The sequence below is a fragment of the Lacerta agilis genome, chromosome 5 (assembly GCF_009819535.1).
Source record: "Lacerta agilis isolate rLacAgi1 chromosome 5, rLacAgi1.pri, whole genome shotgun sequence".
NCBI lineage: Eukaryota > Metazoa > Chordata > Lepidosauria > Squamata > Lacertidae > Lacerta > Lacerta agilis.
This window is the reverse complement of record NC_046316.1, coordinates 91872565-91895948: the sequence shown is the minus strand read 5'-3', so window position 1 is coordinate 91895948 and position 23384 is coordinate 91872565. Positions and strand designations below refer to the sequence as shown.

General features: G+C 47.4%; 1 protein-coding gene across 1 annotated transcript; it reads left to right on the top strand.

Annotated features, from left to right (window-relative positions):
• Positions 1-2035: 2035 nt before the first annotated feature.
• B3GNT7 (UDP-GlcNAc:betaGal beta-1,3-N-acetylglucosaminyltransferase 7) lies at positions 2036-23143 on the top strand. The gene is made up of 2 exons (XM_033150873.1): positions 2036-2166; positions 21778-23143. Exons 1-2 carry the CDS (start codon positions 2156-2158, stop codon positions 22967-22969), a joined length of 1203 nt encoding a protein of 400 aa, XP_033006764.1. The 5' UTR covers positions 2036-2155; the 3' UTR covers positions 22970-23143.
• The last annotated feature ends 241 nt before the right edge of the window (positions 23144-23384 follow it).

Sequence of the window (23384 nt, the reverse complement as noted above, 5' to 3'; positions counted from 1 at the left end):
AACTCAGCCAGCAGACCCTGCCGGGCATGCTGGGAAAAGAGCCAACAGGTGAGGTAACGAAACATCGCCCTCTGGCGACGGCTATAATGGTCACCCCTGCAGATACCATCTTTATCAGAAAGTCTGTTCCATACAATATAGGAATAAAGCCTTCAGTGTGGAACTCCCTCCCATATATCTCTATTGCCTTTTATATGTGTCTGTTGAAGACCTTCCTTTTTTCAACAACCCCTTTGAAGTGGGTATTTTATTTGTCCCAATCCATATTTGCATCAGACCCGACCTTGTTTTCATGTATGAAATTGCTTTCAATACAGTATATGGAATTGTTTTACGTTGTTTTTGCTGTTGACGCTCCTGCCGCAGATATTCTATGCAATGCAGTTCATAAACAGAATCACATTTTAAAAAATCAACAGTATTTTGTATCTTCAGGAACTGAATTCTACGCAGAAAGTATCCATAGCTCACGCTGCCTCCAAGCTCAAGACTGGAATCCAATTTCTGGTTCCTGCATATTTTGACCTTGGAATCTGGCCTTGTTACTGTCTCTCTGTAATTAAATCTATGATGAGGAAACCTGGGTGGGAAGAGGGACATTTCAGATGCTAATGTGTCAAATGACTTGCTCACAATTCCAACTATTTATGCATATGCTGATTTGACAGCATGTCAATCACCTCCAAGGAACAAGTCTATTTCTGACAGTACCTTTTAAAGACCGCCCTCTTTTTGAAACTTGCAAATTTTTGCATGATATATGTGAGGGTTACAGACCCCCGTTCAGCCAGAGCTTTTGGGGCTCCACCTTGCTTCCATTATTCTGGAAGAACAGGTTGGGTCATCAGTAGAAATGTTTGCTTGGATACATTTCTGGCTGGATCAGACCCAAAGCCCCATCTAGTGCAGCATTCTGTTCTGACAGTGGCCAACTTTTCCATGCATTAACTATTTTTAAACATATGTATTTATTTTAACTGACTACAGCTGGCTTTTCCATCACGTAAAGTGGCATTAGATTAGGGAGAGAGCTAGGGCACCTCCAGATGTTCCTGGACTACAGATCCCATATTCCTTGACCACTGACCCCACTTGCTGGGGCTGATGGGAGTTGGAGTCCAACATCAAGCAGTCCCCCCCCCAGCACCCCCCTCCAGCAAGACAAAATCTTAAAAGAGCAAGCAATATATGTATATATTTTCAAAGTATATATTTATACATACATATTTATACATGTATATATTTATACATACATATTTATACATACATATTTTTAAAGTATATATTTATTGTTGTTGTTCAGTCGTTCAGTCGTGTCCGACTCTTCGTGACCCCATGGACCAGAGCACGCCAGGCACGCCTATCCTTCACTGCCTCTCGCATAAATATGTATATACATATATATAAATATGTATATATTTTTAAAAATATATGGGCAGCCTTTGCCCATATATTTCGGAGTACAACTCCCCTTGGCCCCAGAGACACACCTGGAGGGCACTGGGTTGCCCAAGTCTGCAGTAACTCAACCCATTTAGCTGCGATTTTCCTGCATTGCAGGGGGTTGGCCTAGACGACCTTTGGGCTCCCTTCCAACTCTACAATTCCATGATTGCTTTTTTGAACAACATAGTCTTTGCGATTGTAACCGACGGAACTACCCGCCACTGTACACTGTACCCTTCCCAGGTATCACGGTGATGTTTTTTGTTTTTTTTTTAAATAAATCAATTCCAAAACAAGGTCACGATTGCCGGTCATGCTGCAGCCGTCTCCTCCCTGCCGAAGATTGCTGCGTGAGCTGCAAGCTTGCAGCCTGGAAGCTCCTTCCCCGAGTTGCGCGCTCGCTCGCTTGCTCTAGCAACCGCCGGGCGGGCGGGCGGGCGCGCGCGCACGTGGACGTGGAGCCCTGCAGCGGCGGAAGGGTTAAGCACCTGCGGGCGAGAGGCGCGCTTCTTGGTGGCTCCACCTTTCGGCCGAGCGAGAGGAGGGTCCGGCGGCGGCGGCGAGCGGCGAGGCGCTTCTCCTTCGGCTCAGAAGCTGCTGCGGCCATCCCATCCGCCGCCGCCTGCGCTCCGCGTGGGGACCAGAAGACGCCTCTTTTTGTGCTCCCTTCAACCCAGAAAAACTTCTCCCGGCTCGGAGGCGTCCAAGCATGTTCCAGTGGTGAGTGCGGCTCTTTTTCAAAAAGATTTGCATCTTTTCCAGCTGTGCGTTGCTTGCTCCAACTCCGAGGGTCCCTTTTTTCTTTTGGTCTCCAAGAAGCGCGTTTAAGAATCGCCCCCTTCCTTTCCCATCTTTATCTCTGGCTAAATTGAGCATCCCAATTCAAGGCTCCTTCCTTCTTCCTTTTTTAGCACGAGTTTTTCTCATCCTCCCTGCTTCGTTTTTCCTTTCCTGCTAAAACACCATCCTAGCGGTTGGGATTAAAAGCATGGAGCAGAATGGTTTTCTTCAACTCCAGCTCTTGTTTGCAGAGTAACCACCACAGTATTAATGTTTTCTGTGCTTTGCTTCACTCGCCCCACCCCCATTCATAGCTCTCAACTTTCCCCTTTTTTTAAAGGGAAATGCCAGTATTCCGAATAGGATTCCTCGCAAGAAAAAGGGAAAAGTTGACAACTATGCCCCCATTCCTTTTTATTTTTTTATGCCCAGACTTCAGTGTTCTTGTAAAAAAAAACAAAAGGCGATGATAAGTGGGCCTGGGGATGGCTGGATGAAGATGTTGAAACCGTGCAGGGTGGAAAGTGCAAATTCCATACTAGGGAATTTCTTAAGAGAGAGAGAGATCCCAAACAGAACTGGCGATATCTTAAGGCTGCCCTACAGAATGAGTAGCGAGACCCTGCTAGGAATGCTGTGTGCATTTTCTGGTTCTTGGACCTCCAAAAGGCTATTGTGGAGTTGGAAAATGTTCAGGAAAGGGCGGCCAAAACGACCAAGCGGAGGGAGCGACACCTGCTCCCCCCCCCCATGGTTGCAGCGTTTGGGAATTTTCAGTTCAGAGAAAAAGTGAAGTAAGATAAGATAAGATTTCTTTATTGTCACTGTACAAGTGCAACGAAATTGAATGCCACCCCATAAAAACAAGACAAAAAGCAAAAAACAAAACACATTTTCAGCCACACATGCACATACACACACACCCATCACAACTCTTAAAGGGGTGGGGGGAACAATAGTAGAGATGTCTGAGATGGTGCGTAGAAAATGGACAGCGAGAAACCTCCGCCATTCATAATCCTAGAGCACAGGGTCAACCAGGGAAGCTGAATGATAGCAGATTCAGGACAGAAACAAAGAAGTTTCCCAGTGGCTCGCTAGCCACAGTGGCGATGTTCTGCCTCCGCTGTCGGGCAGTGCGCCTCTGAATGCCGGTTTTTGGAAGCCACAGGAGGGGAGAGAGATGTTCTTGGGCCCAGATCCCGCTTGCAGGTTCCCTGTGCTGTCTGCTTGGTCCCTGGGAGAACAGGCTGCTGGACTCGATGGGCCGTTGCATTGCTCAGGCAAAGTTCTTCATATTTTCTCTTTATTAGCTGACAGCATATCAATGGGTAGGACTTTTAATGCATTTAGGAAGTTAGGAAATGCAGGTCTGAGAGTCATATGCCTCTGCAGCTGAGAGAGAGGGAAGTCGGTGGCCAAAGATGCTTGCAAACCGTACGGATCCTTCTCAGAAACAACCCTATTTTTCCATTCCAGCCTTGCATTTTCTCAGTTTGAGGTTTTCATCCTGAAATAAAAAGATTGCTGAGACCTACTAGAGAAAGACTTACGGTGTGATCCTGTGTCTGATGATTATGCAGAAGTCTTCCTGTATTTAGTAGGGGTTAAAGGTAAAGGTAAAGGGAACCCTGACCATAAGGTCCAGTCGCAGACGACTCTGGGGTTGTGCCCTCATCTCGTTCTATAGACTGAGGGAGCCGGCGTTTGTCCGCAGACAGCTTCCGGGTCATGTGGCCAGCATGACAAAGCCGCTTCTGGCGAACCAGAGCAGCACACAGAAACGCCGTTTACCTTCCCGTCGGAGCGGTACCTATTTATCTACTTGCACTTTGATGTGCTTTCAAACTGCTAGGTTGGCAGGAGCTGGGACCGAGCAACGGGAGCTCACCCCGTCGCGGGGATTCAAACCGCCAACCTTCTGATCGGCAAGCCCTAGGCTCTGTGGTTTAGGGGGGGTTACTCCCAAGTAATTGGATCACAGGTGTAGACTTTTCACCCATAGGGCTCCGTGGATGACTTGGTGCTGGTGCTCACACACTTTCAACCCAACCTACCTCGCAGAGTCGTCCCTTGAGCATCCCTTGAGCAACTTGCGAATCAAAATATGATGCTGATTGTTGCAGGGGGGGTTGGAGTGGAGGACAAGTGGCCAAACTCTTATTTGTTCCTTCATTATTATTTTTTAAAAAGAGACTAGGATACTAGTCCACTGGCGTGTAGCACCTCTGCAGAGCCAGGAGTGTGCATCCAGTTTAACATTTAAGCTGCCGCTGATTTTCTGCTCAGCGATCCAGAGTATGAAAAGTATTGCTTTGAAACATGAGCAATTGCTTACAGGATCAAATCAAGGTCCATTTATGGGGTCTGCTAGAACACTGGCCAGTGGTCTATTCATGAACTACAACAGACCTTCTGTTCCTCCTGGCTAAAGGTAGGAAGAGACCACTGGCATCAACCTTTTTGCAATTGCCTAGGAAGCTCCCTTGCACAGGATAAGTTTGGTCCATCAAGCTCAGTATTGTACGTTGACTGCTAACTCTCCAGGGTTTATAGATGGGGGCATCCCAAGTCCTAACAGGAGATGCCAGGGACTCACCATCTTGTGTTACCTGTAATAATAATAATAATAATAATAATAATAATAATAATAATAATAATTTATTATTTGTACCCTGCCCAACTGGCTGGGTTTCCCCAGACACTCTGGGTGGCTTCCAATGAAAATTAAAAATACATTAAAATGTCACACATTAAAAACTTCCCTAAACAGGGCTGCCTTCAGATGTATTCTAAATTTCAGGTAGTTGTTAATCTCTTTGACCTCTGATGGGAGGGCGTTCCACAGGGTGGGTGCCACCACCGAGAAGGCCCTCTGCCTGGTTCCCTGTAACCTCACTTCTCGCAGTGAGGGAACTGCCAGAAGGCCCTCGGCGCTGGACCTCAGTTTCCGGGCAGAACGATGGGGGTGGAGACGCTCCTTCAGGTATACTGGGCCGAGGCCGTTTAGGGCTTTAAAGGTCAGCACCAACACTTTGAATTGTGCTCGGAAATTGTGTAAGGGAAAGATGGAAGCTGCCTTAGATGTCAGGCTGCTGATGTATCTTAGCTCCTGGGGGTTTTAGTTTAGGTGAATTTGCAGCAAAATTTGCATCTTCCTCCTGTAAAAAAAGGGGCGAGTTGGTTTGGGACAAGTTTGCACAGCCTCCAGAAATCGGAAGGATTGAGAGTGGAGTGGAGGAGGATCTCCTTTTCCGCACCATCTCTGTATGGCGCTCCGGAGAAGTTTGGTGGCTATTTTTGTGAGGAGTTCGGTCACCTTCCGCGCAGTCAGGTTGCATCATTATATAGCTGGTTGTGAGGGTCTTGCACAACAAACCTGCTTCCCCGGAAGATCAGACTTTTTGCGATAAGGAAAGTGAAGATGTGAAAAGCATAAGGGAAAGGGCAGTGTGGAGGGAACACTTGCTTTTGGTGCACCATCCCTCTAAACTCCCCGCAAACATATAAGTATTGTTGTTGTTGTTTAGTCGTGTCCAACTCTTCGTGACCCCATGGACCAGAGCACGCCAGGCACTCCTGTCTTCCACTGCCTCCCGCAGTTTGGTCAGACTCATGTTGGTAGCTTCGAGAACACTGTCCCACCATCTCGTCCTCTGTCGTCCCCTTCTCCAAAGTATTGGAGCCTCAGCTTCAGGATCTGTCCTTTCAGTGAGCACTCGGTGAGCTCCTGCCGCAGATATTCTATGCAATGCAATTCATAAACAGAATCACATTTTTAAAAATAAACGGTATTTTGTATCTTCAGGAACTGAATTCTACGCAGAAAGTATCCATAGCTCACGCTGCCCCCAAGCTCAAGACTGGAATCCAATTTCTGGTTCCTGCATATTTTGACCTTGGAATCTGGCCTTGTTACTGTCTCTCTGTAATTAAATCTATCATGAGGACTCTGGGTGGGAAGAGGGACATTTCAGATGCTAATGTGTCAAATGACTTGTTCACAATTCCAACTATTTATGCATATGCTGATTTGACAGCATGTCAATCCCCTCCAAGGAACAAGTCTATTTCTGACAGTACCTTTTAAAGACCGCCCTCTTTTTGAAACTTTGCATGATATTTGTGAGGGTTACAGACCCCCGTTCAGCCAGAGCTTTGGGGGCTCCACCTTGCTTTCATTAACCTGGAAGAACAGGTTGGGTCATCAGTAGAAATGTTTGCTTGGATACATTTCTGGCTGGATCAGGCCCAAAGCCCCATCTAGTGCAGCATTCTGTTCTGACAGTGGCCAACTTTCCCATGCATTAACTATATTTAAACATATGTATTTATTTTAACTGACTACAGCTGGCTTTTCCAACACGTAAAGTGGCATTAGATTAGGGAGAGAGCTAGGGCACCTCCAGATGTTCCTGGACTACAGATCCCATATTCCTTGACCACTGACCCACTTGCTGGGACTGATGGGAGTTGGAGTCCAACATCTTTCCCAACATCAGGGTCTTTTCCAGGGAGTCTTCTCTTCTCGTGAGGCGGCCAAAGTACTGGAGCCTCAGCTTCAGGACCTGTCCTTCCAGTGAGCACTCAGGGCTGATTTCCTTAAGAATGGATAGGTTATATAGATATAAGACTTAATGCCCATCAAATAGAACACATGGTTCAATCTCCCTGCAAACAAATAAAGATGGGTGCTCAATAACTAGGTTGTCTGGCTGTGTCTTTTGACACCTCCTATTTAATTATTTTAGCGGGACGCGGGTGGCGCTGTGGGTTAAACCACAGAGCCTAGGGCTTGCTGATCAGAAGGTCAGCGGTTCAAATCCCCGTGACAGGGTGAGCTCCCGTTGCTCAGTCCCTGCTCCTGCCAGCCTAGCAGTTCAAAAGCACGTCAAAGTGCAAGTAGATAAATAGGTACCAGTCCGGTGGGAAGGTAAACGGCATTTCCATGCGCTGCTGTGGTTTGACAGAAGCGGCTTAGTCTTGCTGGCCACATGACCCGGAAGCTGTACGCTAGCTCCTTCGGCCAATAAAGCGAGATGAACACCGCAACCCCAGAGTCATCCGCGAATGGACCTAATGGTTTGGGGTCCCTTTACCTTATTTAATTATTTTACTGCATTTTTTCCTCCATGGAGTTCAGGGTGTTGTAGATGGTTCCCTCCTCATTTAATCCCTACAATAACCCTGTGAGGAAGGTTAGGCTGAGAGGCAGTGACTGGCCCAAGGCGAGATCTTCATGGCCAAGTGGGGATTTGAACCTTCGCGTCCCAGGTCTTAGTCCAATGCTCTAACCACTACACCACACTGTCCCTCCTAAATATCTCCTCTTAAGGACCTGCTGTCACTTAGTTCAGACCGCTGCTGCTTCCATGGAGGAGAATCCACAGCCTGTTTTATAGCTGAAAGCTTCTGAGCGGGTGACTTAATGTTTTTTCTGTTTTCTTTTGTTCTTTTTGCATAGAGCAACAGGAAATGGCAAATCTGCCACAGGGGAGATTTTGTGCACTGGGATCTAAACTGCTGGCTGGAAGCGGAGGTTGGGTGGCTATCTGCCATGGATGCTTTAGCCGAGATTCCTGCATTGCGGGGGGTTGGACTAGATGACCCTCGGGGTCCCTCCCAACTCTGCAATTCTTTGGTTCTATGATGCCCTTACGTTACAGCAGGCCTTCTCCTTATCTTCCCCTTGCACAAGCTTTAGCCTTTTTAGGTTTCATTTCTTCATTCCAGGCTGAAGTTTCGTTTATTTCGTCCCATGCAGCAGCCTTAATGCGTTAGGCCTGAGGGTCTCAGTTTCACTTTTGATGAAAAGAAAGTGTTAATTTCATGACTGGGGAGAAAGTCACACACCTGCGGCTGGGTCGAGGAACTGTATGAGTAAGCTTAGCTATTTAACTGCCTGTTCCTCTTGTGTAATTTCCAGGATTGTCAGCATTCAGAAGAGCAATCTAGTAATGTGCTGGAAAGGTGGATTTCCCCACCGAAATAAAAATAAAAATGATTTATCTTTTGTGTCTTCAGAGCCAGTGTGGTGTTGTGGTTAGAGTGTTGGACCAGAATCTTGGAGACCAGGGTTCAAATGCCCACTCAGCCTGTGGGGATAACTCAGCTGGCAGAGCGTGGGACTCTTAATCTCAGGGTTGTGGGTTCGAGTCCCACATTGGGATTGCAGGGGGTTGGACTAGATGACTCTTGTGGCCCCTTCTAACTCTGTGATTCTACGAAGCTCACGGGGTGACCTTGGGCTGCCTCTCGGCCTAACCTCCCTCACAGGATTGTTGTGTTGATTACCGTAAATGTGGAGGGGGAGAACCTGGGAAATGAAGGAGAGATATAGACGCAGTAAATAAAAAATAAATATATATAACTGACCTCCATTCAAAATTCTTCAGCTGATCAGCATTAGCAATAAGTACACGTGAAACTTGAAAAATTAGAATATTGTGGAAAGGTTCATTTCTTTCAGTAATTCAACTTAAAAGGTGAAACTAATATATGAGATGGACTCGTGACATGCAAAGCGAGATACGTCAAGCCTTTACTTGTTATAATTGTGATGATTATGGCATACAGTTGATGAGGACCCCAGATTAACAATCTCAACTTTGGGGTTTTCATCAGCCGTACGCCATAATCATCACAATTACAACAAGCAAAGGCCTGACATATCTCGCTTTGCATGTCATGAGTCTATCTCATATATTAAACTCCAGTAGCTAATGAAAACAATTGCTTACGTAAATGGACTTTCCCACAATATTCTGATTTTTTGAGTTTCACCTGTACAGTGGTACCCCGGGTTGCGTATGTACCGTAATTGGTTCCGGGTTACAGTTCGTAACCTGAAAAGTATGCAACCCGAACAAGCATGCGGAAAACCCGGAAGTAGCGGTTTGCGCATGCGCGAATTGCGCAAAATGGTTTTGTGTATCCGTGCGTCGCGCGTGCTCCGGGTTGCGCTTCCAGGTTACCGGAGTTCGTAACCTGAAAAGTACGTAAGCCGGGGTACGACTGTACAAATAATGGCAGGTTGGATTTCATAGGGTTGAAAACAAGACTAACTTGTCTTTGGAAAAAAAAGTTGGTTAGCTTATCATACCAGTAAAATATGACGGGGAACGGGGTTTGCATTAAGACTGGACAAGGAGTCACATGCCACAGATTTGATTCATAACGAAAGCAGAGTCCAGTTTTCAGAACTATCAAGAGCAGGGGATGGGAGCTACTCCTGTGCTGTTTTAAAATAAATTGGCATTCTTACCTTGTTTCCAAATGCCAGGGCTTAGATCAGGGGTAGGCAACCTAAGGCCCATGGGCCACAAGCAGCCCATGGGGGTCATTTAACTAGCCCACAAGCTGCCCCTGAACCGAGCTGCCCGCTCGGCGAGTCCCTGCGCTCTATGCTAAACCGGTGCAGTGCAGTGTGGGGACATGCTTCCATGGTGCCGGAAATCGCATCTGCGCAAACACAGATGCTGGAAATCGTGGCCGTGCGTGTGATCCAACCCATGGAGAGATCTCCGCTGGGGTGAATCGGCCCAGGTGAGGTAAACCTTGCTGACCCCTGCCTTAGATTGTGAGATGTGGGAGGTGCCTCCGACCATGCACAAAATGTGTTTTCATGCTTCCACACTCACTGCATCCAAGTGTTGGGCTTCAGCTCAGGGTACGCAGTTTTGCGGCAGGTTTGAATGCTCGCAGCCGCTACCCCCTTTTTATTAAAAATCTGTTGCTGCAGGACACTAGTCACAGTTGGCAAAAGAGCTCTTCGGTGCTGCCAGAGAGAGTGGCGGGGGGCACGAAGAGTGTGAACTTCCCATTTCAGTTCTCTGTTCTGCTGCAAACTGATTGCAGATCAGGGGAGGTAATAGTACCACTATATTCTGCTCTGGTCAGACCTCACCTGGAATGCTGTGTCCAGTTCTGAGCACCACAGTTCAAGAAGGATACTGACAAGCTGGAAGGTGTCCAGAGGAGGGCAACCAAAATGGTCCAAGGCCTGGAAACGATGCCTTATGAGGAACGGCTTAGGGAGCTGGGTATGTTTAGCCTGGAGAAGAGAAGGTTAAGGGGTGATATGATAGCCATGCTCAAATATATAAAAGGATGTCATATTGAGGAGGGAGAAAGGTTGTTTTCTGCTGCTCCAGAGAAGCAGACATGGGGCAATGGATTCAAACTACAAGAAAGAAGGTTCCACCTAAACATTAGGAAGAACTTCCTGACAGTAAGAGCTGTTCTACAGTGGAATTTGCTACCAAGGAGTGTGGTGGAGTCTCCTTCTTTGGAGGTCTTTAAGCGGAGGCTTGACAGCCATCTGTCAGGAATGCTTTGATGGTGTTTCCTGCTTGGCAGGGGGTTGGACTGGATGGCCCTTGGGGTCTCTTCCAACTCTAGGATTCTATGATTCTATGATTGGCTGCTGGTGATTTTTCTCCTGCCCTCACACGGGGATTACAGTACTGGCCTACCTTGCAAGGACGTTGTAAATAATTTTTATTTATTTCATGCAATTTAAATACTGCTTGATTGTAAGAAGAAGAAAAAACCTCGAAGCTCTTGATTGGGATAATGGAACACGCCACGCTTTTAAATCCCTGTAAATGTACTACACAAAGGTTCTCTGGAATAAGTTGCCAACTTAAATTAGATAAGAGCTGAGCACCTTGGTATTTGCACAGTCACCTTTGTTTAAGAAGGCGATCCCTGAAGGATGGCCCAGGGCGCTTCCAGGCTGTCGCTATTCCCACATCGGCAAATTCAGGCTGCACGATTGTGGGTGACAGAGAGGTCTTGCGCAAGGAACCCGCTTCCCCGAACAGATAATACGTTTTGCGATAAGGAAAGCGGTCAGGGAAATTGCCAGTGTGGGAAGAATCAGAGTGACACTTGGCCCGACTCGACGCCCATCTAATCTCCCCAGAAGCAGCTACCAGAAAAAATCACTGGAAAGTGTAGTATAACATTTTCTTAACGCAACACTGTCTAATCTTCCCTTGAAGCAGACCAGGATGAATGTTAAGCAAACAGGTCACCTGATTACAGCCGCAGACATTTTAAGTAATATTGTACAACTGTAAAGGTAAAGGTAAAGGGACCTCTGTCCGTTGGGTCCAGTCGCGGACGACTCTGGGGTTGTGCCGCTCATCTCGCTTTATTGGCCGAGGGAGCCGGCGTACAGCTTCCGGGTCATGTGGCCAGCATGACTAAGCCGCTTCTGGTGAACCAGAGCAGAGCACGGAAATGCCGTTTACCTTCCCACCGGACTGGTACCTATTTATCTACTTACACTTTGACGTGCTTTTGAACTGCTAGGTGGGCAGGAGCAGGGGCCGAGCAACGGGAGCTCACCCCATTGTGGGGATTCGAACCGCCGACCATCTGATCGGCAAGCCCTAGGCTCTGTGGTTTAGACCACAGCACCACCTGCACCCCTCCAATTTGCACATTATAAATCTTCAAATTGGGGGGGGGGGAGAGACATTGGATAGTACTTCCCTTATGCTTTAGGGCAGATTTTCCTGGGCTTGTAGTTTTCCTTTCCCATGCCTTCTCATTTTGCCAGGCTGCAGCCTAACGTAACGCAGGGCAATGGCCTGATCCAGCCACTGTGAAGCCACAAGTCTTGTTGAAAACCAGCGGCGCTTGACTTTGGCTGCATCATAGACCGTGTCTCTGCAACCTCTGTAATTTTCTCCAGTGGATGAAACATAGTGGTATGTTGTTGTTTTTTCAAAAGATTTTTTTTTTAAAAAAATATGTTGGCACAAATCTTGCTAGTCTAAAGTTGTGCCTTCCATATTCATCTTGTATTTGACGTGCTGCAGCGTACAAGAGTCCCTCTGTTTTAAACCCTTGCATGTAGCTCACACAGTCTTCTCCCAAGCAGGGATTGATCGCTCAATGAGGAAAAAGTTCAGATTGTGTGAGTAGCCCTCCGGCTGAATCAAGGGCCCCTTCAGACCAGTAGGGTGGGTTTTCCTTTCCCCCCCTTATAGGCGTATTCTGCATTGCGTCATTGATGCAATGGTATTTTATTAGTGGTAGATTTATGCTGGACCGTCCACAAGTCAATCCACTTTATCAGTTGTTCTGTGATGTTGCTGAGGTGCTATCGCGGTTCAGAACAAGAGCCCAGCTAGTCACAAGGGTCTGCTTTTGTTTGTTCAGTCGTTCAGTCGTGTCCGACTCTTCGTGACCCCATGGACCAGAGCACGCCAGGCACTCTTGTCTTCCACTGCTTCCTGCAGTTTGGTCAGACTCATGTTGGTAGCTTCGAGAACACTGTCCCACCATCTCATCCTCTGTCGTCCCCTTCTCCTTGTGCCCTCCATCTTTCCCAACATCAGGGTCTTTTCCAGGGAGTCTTCTCTTCTCATGAGGTGGCCAAAGTACTGGAGCCTCAACTTCAGGATCTGTCCTTCTAGTGAGCACTCAGGACTGATTTCCTTCAGAATGGATAGGTTTGATCTTCTTGCAGTCCATGGGACTCTCAAGAGTCTCCTCCAGCACCATAATTCAAAAGCATCCATTCTTCGGCGATCAGTCTTTTTATGGTCCAGCTCTCACTTCCGTACATCACTACTGGGAAAACCATAGCTTTAACTATACGGACCTTTGTCGGCAAGGTGATGTCTCTGCTTTTTAAGATGCTGTCTAGGTTTGTCATTGCTTTTCTCCCAAGAAGTAGGCGTTTTCTAATTTTGTGACTGCTGTCACCATCTGCAGTGATCATGGAGCCCAATAAAGTAAAATCTCTCCCTGCCTCCATTTCTTCCCCTTCTATTTGCCAGGAGGTGATGGGCCATGATCTTAGTTTTTTTGATGTTGAGCTTCAGACCATATTTTGCGCTCTCCTCTTTCACCCTCATCAAAAGGTTCTTTAATTCCTCCTCACTTTCTGCCATCAAGGTTGTGTCATCAGCATATCTGAGGTTGTTGATATTTCTTCCGGCAATCTCAATTCCAGAATTAAGATTGCTTAATTAAGATTGCTTAAAAGACTGCTACTCGCATAATTTTGATCCCCCCTCCCCTTTTCTGCAATTTAAATTATTGATAAGGAAAAGGACAGCAGTCGGGGAGCCACTACAGAAAAGGCCACCCTCCAAATCTCTCTGGGATGGGGGACATAAGAGAAGGGTCTCAGGTGGCAAGCGCAGGGTCCAGGTCGGTTTATATGGGGAGAGGCGGTCCTTAAGATATTGAGGTCCTAAGCCATTTCCCCCCCCCCCCACATATTTAGAGATATCTCTTCAACACTGAAAAAACCTAGCTGCAGTCCTACATCTGGATTTTGGAATTTCAAAGGTGGAATTGATGGGGGGGGGCAGTGGGTTTCCCAAAAGGTGGGCCTTTGTCCTGGATCTTAGAGAAGTCAACTGAATAATCACTACTTTTCTTTGGTGTTTTTGTAAAAAAAAGCTCAACCAAAATACATCTGGTGTATATTGCTCCAAGTTTGAGTAAGAGCCAAACTTGACATGAAATGGATCTTTGCAGTGCTTTTGTTGTAAAAAATAAATGTTATGGGGTACTCTCATTCTTCTACTCATATTGAAATACTGACCCTCAATAAGGCCAAACTTTGATTCACAAAATGTTTAGGGGTATGGCTACCCCTGCTTTGTTCCCCCCCCCAAAAAAGCACTGGGTATTTGAAATCTGCAGGTATTTGAGAAATGCAAATTGCATCAGCTGTGTGGGGAATCCTTGAATCAGTTGTTGTTGTTGTTGTTTAGTAGTTAAGTCCTGTCCGACTCTTCGTGACCCCATGGACCAGAGCACGTCAGGCACCCCTATCCTCCACTGCCTCTCACAGTTTGGCCAAACTCATATTAGTAGCTTCGAGAACACTGTCCCACCATCTCATCCTCTGTCATCCCCTTCTCCATGTGCCCTCCATCTTTCCCAACATCAGGGTCTTTTCTAGGGAGTCTTCTCTTCTCATGAGGTGGCCAAAGTGGTCAAAGGCCTGGAAACAATGCCTTATGAAGAACGGCTTAGGGAGCTGGGTATGTTTAGCCTGGAGAAGAGAAGGTTAAGGGGTGATATGATAGCCATGTTCAAATATCTAAAAGGATGTCATATAGAGGAGGGTGAAAGATTGTTTTCTGCTGCTCCAGAGAAGCGGACACAGGGCAATAGATTCAAACTACAAGAAAGAAGATTTCACCTAAACATTAGGAAGAACTTCCTGACAGTGAGAGCTGTTTGGCAGTGGAATTTGCTACCAAGGAGTGTGATGGAGTCTCCTTCTTTGGAGGTCTTTAAGCGGAGGCTTGACAGCCATCTGTCGGGAATGCTTTGATGGTGTTTCCTGCTTGGCAGGGGGTTGGACTAGATGGCCCTTGTGGTCCCTTCCAACTCTAGGATTCTATGAAAGTACTGGAGCCTCAGCTTCAAGATCTGTCCTTCCAGTGAGCACTCAGGGCTGATTTCTTTAAGGATGGATAAGTTTGATCTTTTTGCAGTCCATGGGACTCTCAAGTGTCTCCTCAAGCACCATGATTCAAAAGCATCAATTCTTCCTCTATTAGTCTTCTTGAATCAGAGCAGGTGTTAAATTTAATCCTTTTCTCTCCTGCTGAAGTCCAGGGGAACTATCTCTTCCCTGAAGCTGCCAGTGGAGGAATTCCATACACCCCCAGCAAATACTCTACTTCAGGAGAGCACCTACGGTAGCAGAGGAGAAAAGGGTTATATGTCCCGTGACCCTCAGCCTACAGGTCTGTGAGGCGGCTGGCCTTGTGAAGGGTTACAAAGTCTTGAGTAGGCCAACAGCTGTTGAGAGTCAGAGTGTGGCAACACCCAAAGGGTCTTAGATTCCCCACCCTTCACAGTGTCTTGCATTATCTGAATTGATTTAGTGATCCTCTTAAAAGGCGACTCTTGGAATTCGCAGAGATGGCAAAATTGATGGCACTGATAAAAGATAGAATCTTTTAAAGAAGACTGGAAATTGGAGTGTCAGAAAATAGCAGAGCATAATTAAGAAACATGTTAGAGAGGATGCAATTAGATAATTTGTTGTTCAGTCGTTCATTCATGTCCGACTCTTTGTGTCCAACCAGAGCACGCCAGGCACCCCTATCCTCCACTGCCTCCCGCAGTTTGGCCAAACTCATGCCAGTCGCTTCGAGAACACTGTCCAACCATCTCGTCCTCTGTCGTCCCCTTCTCCTTGCGTCCTCCATCTTTCCCAACATCAGGGTCTTTTCCAGGGAGTCCTCTCTTCTCATGAGGTGGCCAAAGTCTTGGAGCCTCAACTTCAGGATCTGTCCTTCCAGTGAGCACTCAGGGCTGACCTCTTTAAGAATGGATAGGTTTGATCTTCTTGCAGTCCATGGGACTCTCAAGAGTCTCCATACGGAACCTTAAAATGCAGTTGTATGTAATTTGGGTTATAAATACCAGTGTTGGGTGAGCAGAAAGTCATTAGATTTGTTGAATTGGACTATAGTTGTTGGGTAACAAATGTAACTTTCTGTCTGGAAAAAAAAGAATAAAGCATTATTATAAAAAAGGTGATTCTTGGGAACGTGCAACTATTCTTTGTAGTTTCCAGGCCCAACGGATGGAAACTGCCCTTCTGAATTGCACCAGCCACTGGGCAGGAGTGATTTCAGTTCTTGATAAGATCTGACACTAGGTTGATGCCCTCTGGGCACTTGAAAGGATCATCTTTTGAAACCAAGAGGAGGAATGCTTCGCCTTTGCTCTACGTGGGAATTTGAATCGAGCCAAACTGGTCTGTCCCGTCCCCACCAGCCGTTCGCCAGGATAGCCAGCCTGATAAAAATGGTTCCTGTTCTAACTGCAAACATTTAATGTGTTCCTGAGTGTTAACAGCTTTCCCTAAAGGATCCTGGGAAATGTGGTTTTCAGAGAGGCTGGCGGCTGCTACCCCACACTAACAATGAAAGAAGAACACCAGAGCAGCTTGCAGGATCTGTCCAGCATCCCATACGTCTTTCTTTTCAAATGATGGACTGATGGTGACTGATCCTCAGTTAAACATTTGACTAATTCAGATGACAACCTTGAGCTCGGTTAAGAACTTTGAAAGCTTAAAGAAGAAAAGTTAAAACAGGTGAAACTCGAAAAATCAGAATATCGTGGAAAAGTCCATTTATGTGAGCAGTTGTTTTCATTAGCTACTGGAGTTTAATATACGAGATAGACTCGTGACATGCAAAGCGAGATATGTCAAGCCTTTGTTTGTTAAAATTGTGATGATTATGGCGTACGGCTGACGAAAACCCCAAAGTTGAGATTGTTAATTTGGGGTTCTCATCAGCTGTACGCCATAATCAGAAAAAACCTGAAGCCCTGTTTAGGGAAGTTTTTAAACTGTGATATTTTAAATGTTTGATGGAAGCTGCCCAGAGTGGCTGGGGAGGCCCAGCCAGATGGGCGGGGTACAAATAAATTATTATTATTATTATTATTATTATTATTATTATTATCATCATCATCATCATCATCACAATTATAACAAATAAAGGCTTGACATATCTTGCTTTGCATGTCATGGGTTTATCTCATATATTAGTTTCACCTTTTAAGTTGAATTACTGAAAGAAATGAACCTTTCCACAATATTCTAATTTTTCAAGTTTCACCTGTATATTGGCCTAAACCTACCTCTTTTTCTTAAGGGTGACATGGACCATTCATAATGTAGCAATATTCTTCACAGCTGTGAGCAGGGCAGTGCGGTGGAGGAAGTGGAGACAAGCGACAACAATTAATGTTGTTCTCTGCTCCTGCTGAGGTTGCGCAGAAAAAAGCATTTGGGTTCCTGAAATTTGGTTCTGACCGTGCTGATAAAATATAATGGGTAGAATTCTATGGGATGTGGTCTTAGTGTGCGAAAACAGTCCAGATCCAATGATCCCCGGATGGCGGAGATGTCAGGTGCCATCCTGGCATCTGGGCATCTTCACTTGGTCGCAAGTGGTCAGAAGCCAGGGGCCAACTGCGCCTGGCGCCTGGCTAATTCCAAACTGGGGTACCATTGCTCCGAGAAACTAGGGACTTCTCCCCGCTTCCCTTTTGCCCTGTGCTTTCTAAGGCACAGGTTCACGCTGTCACGGCCTGGGCTGGGCGCTCCCCCCACCCCCTGCCCCTTTCCCCAGGAAAACCTGCTCTTTAACGCTGAATTGGAACAAATGGCAATTTGGGTTTTCTGCAGATTGCCCTGTTCAGCAGAAAAGAGCAGGTTTTCGTGTGGGAAGCGCCAGAAACAAAAAAAATAAAAGGGCTCGAATCCAGACCTGGAAAGCCTGGACCACTGTCTAGAAATGCAGGGCAAAGGCGGGTGTACATGAGCCCCAGGTTCTAATCATACCTTTCTTTGTGTGTCTTCTGCTGGCAAATGCAAGTGTTCCCGTTTAAACCAGCTTCTGACTCTGTTGCTGCTTAGGGTGCTGTTATGGGTGCCACCCTTCCTGGTGTTGTCGTTTTCTTGCTGATGTTTTTAGTCTGGTAGTTTTGTGTCCTCTTGGTTGTGTTTTTGTGTTGTCATTGACACCTGCAAGCTGCTTTGAGCAACACATTGTGGAAGGAGGAGTGAATGAAGCCGTGGAGGCTGGTGGAGGAAGGATATTGCGCAGGAGAGGAGCTGGGAGGCCTGGCAGTTAATGAAGAATCATAATGCTGTTATACGGAGCAATGGTGCGACCGCATTCGAAAGACTGTTGCGCAGTTCTGGTCACCACACCTGAAAAGGGATACAGTGGATGCTCGGGTAGCGAACGTGATCCGTGCGGGAGGCACATTCGCAACCCGCAGCGATCGCAACCTGTAGCGCCGCTTCTGCACACGCGTGGGTCGTGATTTAGTGTTTCTGCGCATGTGCGTGCACCAAAACCCAGAAGTAACCCATTCCGGTACTTCCTGGTTCGGTGCGAGTACAACCCAAAAAAACGTACAGTAACTGTATTGCGGAGTTGGATAAGGTTCAGAAAAGGGCCACCAAAATTATCGAGGGGATGGAGCAGGGGTCGGCAAGCTAAGGCCGTGGGCCACAAGTGGCCCACGGGGGTCGTTTAACCGGCCCCCGAGCTGTCCCCGAACCGAGCTGCGCGCATAAAGAGTGCCCGCGCGCTGCGCTAAACTGGTGCGGCGACTCGCTTCTGCGGCATCGGAAATCACGTCTGCGCAGACGCCGGAAATCACGGGTGCGTGCGCTCACGCGCGATCCAGCCCATGAAGGGATCTCCGCTGGAGTGAACCTGCCCAGGCGAGGTAAACCTTGCCGCCCCCTGGGATGGCGTGACCCTTTGCATGAGGAAAGATTAGCAGGGTTTGGGACTTTTAATTTCAGAGAAAACGCAAGCGGCGACATGATAGTAGAAGGTTATTAAATAATCCACAGCATGGAGAAAGTGGAAAGAGAAAACATGTTCTCCCTTTACTATAACACTAGAATTGCTGGAACTGCTAGCATCCTGTTCTCACGGTAGCCGCTCAGATGACTGTGAGAAATCAGCAATCAGGATTCAAAACACAAGAGCAGGATTCGAACTCCCCTCCTGCAATACAGAAGCATTGCTGCCTCCCAGCTGTGGAGGCAGAGCAATAGCCATCCTGGCTAGTAGCCATTGATAGCCCTCTCCTCCTCCACAAATTTGTCTAATCCTTTTTTAAAACCACCCAAGTTGGTGGCCATCCCTGCCTCCTGTGGGAGGGAGTTCCACCGTTTAAACTGTGATTTAAAGAGATTAATAGACAAGATAAAAAAATTGTTCCTCTACGCAACGACGGCAGCAAGAATGTTACTGGCACAGAAATGGAAGCAAGAAGAATTACCGACGGTCGAAGAATGGCAGATGAAGTTAATGGACTACGCCAGAATTGGATAAGGTGACTGGAAGAATTTGAAACCGGCGGGACCAGGAATTCCTGAAGGATTGGACTAACTCTGAGAAATATTTGAAAGACAATTGTAAACAACAAATCACGCTAATAGGTTTACAAGAGGTTTTGTAAGGTTAATTTTAGGAAATGTTGCGGAGATAATTTTGGAAGGTAATAATCAATTATTGAGATTAAAAAGTTGGAAATACAAGAAGAGATTAGGAAATTTGAAAATCTTGAGAAGTGGTTGATGGAGGTCAAAAATATGTATAAGAGATGGATACTATTGGGTGTTTAAAAGAATGTATGTAAAATTTAATTTAAAAATATTTTAAAAAATAAAGAGAGAGGAGCGTATGGCAGTTGCAGAGGGAAAACCTCCCAGTTCCTGTCTGGCCGAAGTGCTGGGAGGTGTGCCTCTCTGAACATTGCGCACTTATTCGATGCAACAAGCATCAAAGAGCCCTAATGACGAACTCCCTGTTTCTTCCCCCCCCCCCGCCCGGCCCCTTCCCCGCTTCGGTCTAGCTTTGAGGGCGAAGAATGTCCTCCGTAGACCCCGAGGCCAGGCCGGCAAACAGACCTCCTTCTATTCAGGGGAGGCCCCATTCCGCAAACAGAAACTTGACTGCTGCCTTCCCCCCCACCCCCACCCCCCCAATGCCGGTTGCAAACTGATGGAGAGAGCCCAGGTGACTGGAATGCGAGGGATTTGGAAACACAGGGAGGGGTGTGTGCGTGTGTAAGCCTGCGGAAATTGGACACTGCCCTGGGTAGGACTTCAGTTTTTTGCTAATGGAATAAATTTCGGCTGCTGACGTCTCTCTCTTGCTGCCACTTGGTGGGATGTCTCAGGTCGGGTGGAAAGTACTGAAAACTTGCAAATGATTCCCCAGCACCTTGGGACCAGTTAGTCCCAATAGGGCCGGCACATCACTTCTTACTTAATGTAGCCCGCACATGTCTGCCCAGAACACCTGAAGAAAGATATTAATGTAATCAGTGTGAGCAGGGCTCGTAAATAGTTAGACCGATACGACGTCACCACTTTCTTATTTCAAGGATTTTTATAGCCTGCTTCCCAGGCATAAGCAACTTCACAAAGAGATTTACGGTAAGATTAAATCGGAGCCCTCATCAGCAGCTCACAGAACAAAGTTCAGCAGTGCAGGGTTGCGGAAACTCTTATAAGAGCAGATAAAACCATAGTTATAAGTTAAGGAACAAACAGGATACTTCTGATGCAACACTAAACAAGCGGTAGTTTTTGGAAACCTGTCTGGGCTGTCTATAATCTCCATTAATATCTTTTCTGAGTAAACTTTTTAACTTGCTTCTCCCCCCCCCACCCTTTGTTTTTGAAAGCTGTCATTCAAATGAATGTACCTGTGAGGTCTTTAAAGAAATAAGAACAAAACAACAACGTTATGTAGGAGAATAGCCAAAGTTTGCCATCTACAGTGGTGCCTCTGGTTACGTACTTAATTGGTTCCGGAGGTCTGTTCTTCACCTGAAATCGTTCTTAACCTGAAGCACCATTTTTGCTCATGGGTCCCTCCGCGCCGCTGCTGCCCGATTTCTGTCCTCATCCTGAAGCGAAGTTCTTAACCCAAGTTACTACCGTATTTTTCGCTCCATGGGGCGCACCAGACCATAGGGCACACCTCGTTTTTAGAGGAGGAAACCCAGAAAATTGTTTTTCATGGGTTTCCTCCTCTAAAAGCCCTGTTTTTTTGAGGATCAGCTAAAAGTTTTGCAGCTTTTTTTGCAAAGGGAAAAGCTCTGGTTTTTTGAGGATCAGCTAAAAGTTTCGCAGCTTTTTTGCAAAGGGGGAAAAGCAAAGCTCCTTTTGCAAAGGGGGGAAAGCAAAGAGGAAAAGCCCCGTTTTTATGGGGTTCAACTCACATTTCTGCAGCTTCTAAAGGAAAGGGAGCCTTTCCTACAGTTTCCAGACAGATAATCTAATCAGCCAGTCACATGTCGCTGGGGAAACAAACAACCTCCCTCTGCAGCACATTCAACAATGGAGGGCATGGCAAGGGGGTGGGGCTGAAAGGGAGCCGGGGACTCTTATCTCTCTCCCGATCTCTTGCTGATCAGCTGCTGAGCGGGGTCCTTTCAACACCCCCTTTTCCCTTTGTAAAATAAAAAGCATGATCCTCTTTTGGCCCCTGGGCAATTCGGCTCCAGGGACCACCATTCGCTCCGTAAGACGCACAGATATTTCCCCTTACTTTTTAGGAGGAAAAATGTGCGTCTTATGGAGCGAAAAATACTAGTGGAGTCTGTAACCTGCAGCAGTCATCTAATCAGAGCCTTTCTCCAAGAAGATGACTGCAGTGTGTTAGTATTGTTAGCGCCGAGGGCCTTCTGGCGGTTCCCTCCCTGCGAGAAGTGAGGTTACGGGAAACCGGGCAGAGGACCTTCTCGGTGGTGGTGCCCGCCCTGTGGAACGCCACCCCCCCCATCAGATGTCAAGGAAATAAACAACTATCTGACTTTTAGAAGACATCTGAAGGCAGCCCTGTATTGGGAAGTTTTTAATGTTTGGTGTTTTATCGTGTTTTTAATATTATGTGACTAGGGAAACCCAGCCAAATGGGCGGGGTATATATAATAAATTATTATTATTATTGCGTTGCTCCCAGCTTTGACCCCCTTGCCTTGCTTTTGTTTTTACCGTAGGAAGAAAACCCTCTACAGAAGCGTCTTCCTATCCTTCCTGCTTGTGGTGACGGTGACAGTCTTGCAGCGGGGTATGGCACCCAGCCAGTTGCTCCAGGGCCAGCCGCAAAAAGAACTCGCGGCCCAGGAGTCTGTGAAAGCTCAGAAGCGGGACGGCATGCTCCCCGTCGCCAGTGACTTCTGGAAGAAGCAGGGCCCGGGTCTCAAGGCCACGGAAGCGACGGAGAAGGCGGTGTGGTCTTGGGACGTCACCTCCGTCAACTGCTCCGCCAACCAGAACTTCAGCAAGGAGGACTGGTTCAAAGGCCTGGAGCCCAACTTCCGGCAGTTCATGCTGTACCGCCACTGCCGCTATTTCCCCATGCTGATCAACCACGCGGAGAAGTGCCGCGGGGACATCCACCTGCTGATTGTGGTGAAGTCCGTCATCACCCAGCATGACCGGCGAGAGGCCATCCGCAGGACGTGGGGCCAGGAGAGAGAGGTGGAGGGCAGGAAGGTGCGGACCCTCTTCCTCCTGGGCGTTGCCTCCAAGGAAGAGGAGCGGGCCAATTACCAGAAGCTCCTCGACTACGAGGACCGCATCTACGGGGACATCTTGCAGTGGGACTTCCTGGACAGCTTCTTCAACCTCACCCTCAAGGAAGTGCACTTCCTCAAGTGGTTCAACATCTACTGCGACCACGTGCGGTACATCTTCAAGGGCGACGACGACGTCTACGTGAGCCCCGGCAACATCCTGGAGTTCCTGGAGGACCAGAAGGCGGACAACCTGTTCGTGGGGGATGTCCTCTTCAAGGCCCGGCCCATTCGCAAGAAGGAGAACAAGTACTACATCCCCAACGCCTTGTACAACAAGAACACCTACCCGCCTTATGCAGGGGGCGGTGGTTTCGTCATGGATGGCCCCCTGGCCAAGAAGCTCCACAGAGTCTCGGAGAGCCTGGAGCTCTACCCCATCGACGACGTCTTCTTGGGCATGTGCTTGGAGGTCCTCAAGGTGACGCCCGTGGCCCACGCCGGCTTCAAAACATTTGGCATTGTGAAAAACAAGAACAGCAAGATGAACAAGGAGCCTTGCTTCTACCAGAGCATGCTGGTGGTCCATAAACTCCTCCCTTCGGAGCTGCTGGCCATGTGGGATCTGGTCCACAGTAACTTGACGTGCTCCAGAAAGCTCCAGATCCTTTAGCTCTCCCTGTTATCTCTGTCTGAGGGGGAAACGCTTAAGGGGAAGACATTGATTGCTCAGAGCCATGGGCCAACACCCAGCGCCGTCTTTTCCAATGGTGTTGAAGGAGGAACCATATATTTTTGGGAAGGGGGTGTTTGAATGGGGACCAGAAGCTCTGAAAAGTTGATTTTGGGGGGTGGGGTATTTTATTCCCCTTTTGGCGGTTCCCCCCCCCCCCCCGGATGCTACAGAAGAGAGTCTAACAAAGAAGGACTGTTCAGCCCTGGAGGTTCCTCTACCAGCTTTCTTGGGGAGATTCCGGAAGGTTCTCTGTGGTGACCAGACCAAAGTACGGCAGAGATGCCCCTTTTGTTGCCGTTCGCATCCTTTTCAGCTGAGGGCTGGTCCCGAAGCTTAAGACACAACTCTTGTG